At 39.6% G+C, this 6,369-nt stretch overlaps 1 protein-coding gene across 1 annotated transcript in view; it reads right to left on the minus strand.

Annotated features, from left to right (window-relative positions):
- Nucleotides 1–1,095: 1,095 nt before the first annotated feature.
- The window catches only part of LOC140330467 (E3 ubiquitin/ISG15 ligase TRIM25-like), a 6,518-nt gene continuing 1,244 nt past the window's right edge, over nt 1,096–6,369 (minus strand). The window contains exon 2 of the mRNA XM_072410604.1: nt 1,096–5,251. Coding sequence (XP_072266705.1) covers nt 3,648–5,249 — 1,602 coding nt within the window. The 5' untranslated portion in view covers nt 5,250–5,251 and the 3' untranslated portion in view covers nt 1,096–3,647. The remainder of the gene's footprint in view (nt 5,252–6,369) is intronic.

The raw sequence follows: 6,369 nt of genomic DNA on the forward strand, positions 1-6,369 counted from the left end.
CTGTAAATAATGCAGTAGCCAATTAAACTGCTTTATATTATCATTTATCATGTTATATATTGGTTGAAACTGTTACATGATCATGTTATGCATTGTATGAGCTTTAAAAACATGTTAAATGTAAGCTTGACAATACGTTGTCAGCAGTATATCCCTCTGCCTAGCTATAGTTTTTCATATGGGACCCATCTCTAGCACTCACCTTGATAGTAAGATGTAGTCACCAACCTATACTAGATTGCCAGACTGTTCAATTTTGCAGATTGTAAACAACACTGGGAGTTTCCCTCCATCTTTGATATACATTTTTACAAACCTGAAATGGATTTTCTAATCAATTTCCAGTTTGCTGGATCACCCAGCTTCACTGATGAAAGTGTATCCTCTCCAGCCTTGGAGAGTATTAATAAATCAAGTCCAGTATCAGGGTAGTTAAATCACCCATCACCACCACTGCCCCAGCCTATGCAGCCCTATCTGTGTGTTTGATTTTAGCACTCTCTATAGCACTGGGGAGCCCTCTAATCTTTTGGGGGATAAGGACAGACCATGAGGGATTTGTGGCAAGGGCATGAGCTCAGCTTACTGTCCTGATAGACCAACTTTTCCAGAATACTGAAAAGGTGCAGATACTGTCTACCAAGGATAAAATAACTTCCAGAGCCCAGTGTTCTTATACAAATAGGTATAGACAAGTTAGCGTGATCCTGTAAAGATCAAGAGGAGGGAAATGTAAAAGAACCATGCAACTTCCATTTTGTAAGCATGAACTACGTTCAGGTTGAGCTTTACTATGTGTTTTGTAGCTTGTTTTGTGCTCAGATAAAATGTATGAAATTCTTTGCAGAATATCTGATGACACATATCCTCTACTGTACCCTTTTGTTAAACTTATGAAACTGTGGAACCTGAAAAACCAAACCTCACTGCAACCACAAGCCAAGGATGTGTTGGGACTGTATTTTCTATTTTTTTTACTATAAATAACTACTGATATGTTTACCCTCAAACCTCTTGAGAAACTAAATACTTCTGCAGACGAGGACTATATTAGTAGGCCTTGACTGACAACAAATGACACAACACACACAAAGCAAAGCAGTAAAACCTTTATTGTAAAAAACAGAAAAACAACTTACATTGGACAAGGTTACAAAGTATTTTTTCCTAATGCTCACCATAAACATCAAAAATCAAAGTTTTACTTGTGACCTTCCACATGTCTGTTAGTGTTCCCATTTCCACAGGTCATGGTATACCTAGTGAGCTGCCTTTATCTCAACTTATTTTGTAATATTGTAGATGTTTTGCCAATTATCCAAGAGGCTCTAGCTCTCAGCACTGAACTGAGAAAGCTACTTGAACTGTGCAGAAACCTGCAAATCTCTGATAGGACTTCTATATATGTGAACCCAAATACCCATCATACGCCTGACTGCAAAATCATTTATTATAAATGTTTAAACCAGTAAAAGCACCGAGGTTGTATATTACCAGTGTTATGACTTGCACAACCCTCAATATGTCCACATTACACATGGATTTTGATTTTAAAGAAACCCTGTACTCACATTCCCTAGTATGGCTACATTTAACTTTCAAGCAGCCATTGTATTAAATACTCCTACAGGTATCTGAATCTTTTGGGTGTGTTGAATAACCAACTTTCCCGCCATGCTCTTTGGCTCTTTTTGCTGCAATCCTAGGTTCTCTTGTGATGGCAGGAGGAAGCAAACATTTTCAGGATTCCCAGAGGTTTTGGAGTACTGCAGTGGTTGGAGAATAACAAAAGATATGTTGCTAACAATATAACATACCAACAGATTTGTATCTGTACAATGTTGACAGATATAGAAGTCCCAAAATTAGGGGTGATTTGCAGGGTGTTTGTATGAATAATACAAAGAGACTCCATCTAGGATATAATTTGTAACCTTGAAAGTTTTCTTTTAAGAATGGTAAAGCACATTCAGCATTATCTGAATGCTACTAACATCTATTAGTTAACACATTACCAGGTACAATTAAACTTTTGCAATTCAAATAGCTCAGAGGATTCAGCGCACCTATGTTTGCTGCCTCTGTCCTTCTCATTACATACTATACTTTGTGTAAATGTGTCAGCATGGACCAACCATCATCATCATAACCAACCATCATCTCTTACAACTGTCAACTAAAACCAGTCCTAAACCTTAAACAAAATCACTTCAAATCCATTGTCAGAAAATGAAATCAAAAGACTCACATATAAGCCACTCTAGGGATGTATTTATGAGAATCTTTACCCACCAGTATGGCTGTTGTTTTATATATATTATTTACTATAATAATAAAACCAAAAGTCATTATGTTACCTACTGGCCAATTATCAAAACTGCACAGCACTCACATTGATAAATGTTATGTCTTCTGCATGCTGCTGCACAAAAATCAGGAAATTGACAGGTGATACATTTATAAATACCCCTAGGTGATATATTTCAATTGAATCAAAAACCTCTTCAAAAAAGGCCCAGGTTGCATTAAAACCACACACATTGTGCATAATGCAATAAATGCCATCCTAACTTTGGAATCCCTTTTCTTTTTAGTATACTACAGGAAGACAACTTCCACCTGGAGAGTGGCATGCAGGGGATATGGCAGGGATACAAAGTAAGTCCCAAGTGAAAAATGTTATATGTCTACTGTGTCTAGAAGATTTTGACAGCACATGGGCCCTTTACTGCATGCTTTTAAGCTTTTCTTGAACGGGTAAATATATTTTTTTCACCCCTTTTTTAAGCTTTTTTTGAAGGGGTCAATATATTTTTCACCCCTTGCTGACCTTTTAGGGCAAAATTGGGGTCAGGGTTATCTGAATAATGAGCCAGAGTCAGAACAGAATTGTAAGCTCTTCGAGGCAGGGTCATCTCCTCCTGTATCACTGTTTGTACTGGGTTTAGGTGAAAGTTAGGTTTTAAGATTGGCCAATGGGTTAGGTCAAGGTTAAAGAATATGTGAAGCCAAAACTTATAGGTTCCATTTAACCATTTTTCTCTTCCAGTTCTAGATATTCAAAAAGAAAGTTAGGGGTTAATTAGAAGAATTTCCCTCTACCTTTACCACGTTTTTTGGGGGTAATGATAAAATTGGTGGGAATCTCTTCAATGGGAAAAAAAGATCTAACTCTTCCCACACTCCATCTAAAACAATACAAAAAAAGATTTGCCTAGAACTAAAATTTAAAGGTTCGGGGTATATGGGTGACTTTGTTCTCCTTTTTTTTAACACCAAAGCTTTGAGCCACAGCAGCCAGTGGGTTTTTAAATTGTAAAACTCTAATGTATTGGACTTTGACTTTCACCCTGGAAACATTGCAAAAAAGAGGTTGGACATTTCCTTCACTTTCTATCCTAGTGAAAAATAAATAAGGATGAAACATTCAAAGACAAACAGAAATATTATTACAAGAATGGAATCCCTTCCAAAACAAACCTATAAAAATATTTGGTTTCCATTCCTCTTTAATACCTGAAACCACTATATGGAAATTAACTTGCCATCAGGAAATTTTGTAGCACTGACCACAATAGAATTCTGATATCTAAAAAAATTTCCTTCCCTGAGATGTCAGCAGTCTCTGATTAAAAGAATAATTCTAACTATAAGATTAATTTTTTTTCACACATCTCACATATCTTTATGGATCCATCTGACACGCAAAGTGCAGCATGGAGGGGCTCAGTGAAGGTTGCAGTGAAGGTATGTAAATGTCTAATCTGGCCACATAGATTATAAAAGGACAGCTGTCCGGCTTCATAATCCAGAGAGACCCGGACTAGATTACATGAGATATTGCCAGGTAACGAAATCTTTTCTTGGGCATGAATGACAAAACATTCCTGATATCTGCCTAAACCCCAAGATTTATTGTTACAGCCAATCGCTGAATGATGTCCTCTCCGGTCTATACTTGAGTAGCTCATTCCTACCACCCAATTTCGAGATTCACTGACATCAATATCCCAGTAACATCTCCCTGAAGAAAATCTCTGTATGCCTAACACCTGATAGTATAACTTAAATCTCCTTGATGATTCAGAGAGATTTTGTTTTACATCTGACCAGGATGCCATTTTCCTATCCTCTGACAAATTAAGTTTATGATGAGCTGTATTCACATCCAGTAATATGTCTGCATGCTTCTGTATATTGAAAGATGTTTTTACCTCTTTTATTATACCAGAAAACCCTGTGTGTAATGTGTTTGAGATCTCAGTCACATCCATATCCCCTCCAATATAGGGAAGTTGATCAAATCTCTCTCCGTCCTCATTACCTCCTTCCTCAGTATCACATAAACCACTTGTATTCATTTTCTGTAGGAAACTCTGAGGGTCGGTCATGGTGCACAGCTTCTCAACTTCATCCACCTTCCAGGACTGCTGATACTTCTTTATTTCCAGCTGCTGGATCAGATCAGAAGCTGGGAGTAAAATCTGCTCTTTCTGTCTGGAGATCACATTCTGGACTTTCTCTTCCAGGTTTTCCAGCTGTCTCCTTGTATCATTAAACATGACAGTGACTTTCTGCAATACACCATCTGCTCTTTCCTTTACTTTTCTCTTGCATTCCTGCAAACCTTGGACTTTTCTCTCAGTCTCCTCGCTCCGAGTCTTCAGTTTCTGTAGGTCATTCTTTAGGTTTTCTCTTTTCTTCTTAAAGGTTTCTTGCAACATTTCCGCTTCATGTCCCCGATGTTCACCCTCCAGCCTGCAGGACACACAGATACAAGCAGAATCTGATAGGCAGTAATACTCCAGGATCTTCTTATGGACGGAGCATTTCCTCTTCTCCATGGAAGTGGTGGGCTCAGTTAGGACATGTTCTGGTGACTTGCTATGGACTCTCAGGTGATTATCACACAGAGAAGCTTCACACATCAGACAGGATTTATCAGCAGGTACAGGAGAGTGAATACAGTAAGTACAGAAGATCTCAGTCTCCTCCTGATGTACCTGTACAGACTGTAGATGTTTTACTATCTTACGCATCGTTAGGTTCCTGTGTAATGAAGGACGACTCCGGAATCTTTTTCTACACTTAGGACAGGAATAGAATCCAGAACCTTTCTGTGTATCTAGAACACCTTTAATACAGATCCGGCAAAAGTTATGTCCACATTTTAGGCTTACAGCGTCTTTATACGTGTTTATACAGACAGAACAGAGCAGCTCCTTTTGTGTCAGACCAGCAAATGCCATCACTAAAAGAAAATGGAAATTTAAGTCTAAAACACTGAAAAAGTCATTTACACAGATAAAACATTTTTCTGCATAGTAAACAGTTCAGCCGGTTTTGTATCATATTAACATCAGACTTTCTGTTTATACGTAGGGAAAAAAGTGATTCTCTGCCCAGTGTTCTGCTGACAATTGCAAACTTTAGGAAGTATTTTTTGGGTTGTAACATATGAATTCGTAGGGAAGATTGTATTTCATAGTCCTGGAGAGTCAAATATTTCTTTAAATCTTTTAATCTGATTGCAACAAAAATTGATATAACCTTTGAGGGTGAGGGCTACAGGTCTGGTCACTGATTTGCACCATGGCTCCCAAGGAATGGAAGGCACATAGCTCTGGATACCGGGACAGCAGCTCTGAGATCTTTCTGTATAGTGAGTGCAAATAAATGTGAACTCTTGTCTTTTCTACCCAGCAACAATAAAGTTTACTTACCCTTAATGGAGCCAAAGCCCTCCCCCAAATAGATAAGTAGTGCCAGGGTCGTGTATTCACTTTGTGAGATTTTCACTGGGGAGCCTCCTCTGTGCCACACATCTGTGCATGATGTGATCTCGTGCTTATTATTACATTACCTGGAAATTGTTTCTCCCCTATTTCCCACCAGCCTTGGTGATTCCTGCTCACCTGATTCCCTCCCCCGGAGATCTCTGCTCACCTGATCCCCACCCACCCTGGTGATCCCTGTTCAACTAATCCTCACCAGTCCTACTGGAGATCTCTGCTCACACGATCATCACCCCCCTGGAGATCTCTGCTCACATGATCATCACCCCCCTGGAGATCTCTGCTCACATGATCTTCACCCCCCTGGAGGTCTGCTCATCTGACACCCCCCCTTCCCTGGGGATCTCTGCTCACCTGAACCCTCCCCCCCCTCTCCAGAGATCTCTGCTCACATGATCCCCCCCCTGCTCATCTGATAACCCACCCCCCTTCCCTGGAGATCTCTGCTCACCTGATCCCCACACCCTGAAGATCTCTGCTCACCTGATCCCTACCCCCTAGAAATCTCTGCTCACCTGATCCCCACCCCCTAGAAATATCTGCTCACCTGATCCCCACCCCCTAGAAATCTCTG

The sequence above is a fragment of the Pyxicephalus adspersus genome, chromosome 5 (genome assembly GCF_032062135.1).
Source record: "Pyxicephalus adspersus chromosome 5, UCB_Pads_2.0, whole genome shotgun sequence".
NCBI classification, from domain to species: Eukaryota; Metazoa; Chordata; class Amphibia; order Anura; family Pyxicephalidae; genus Pyxicephalus; species Pyxicephalus adspersus.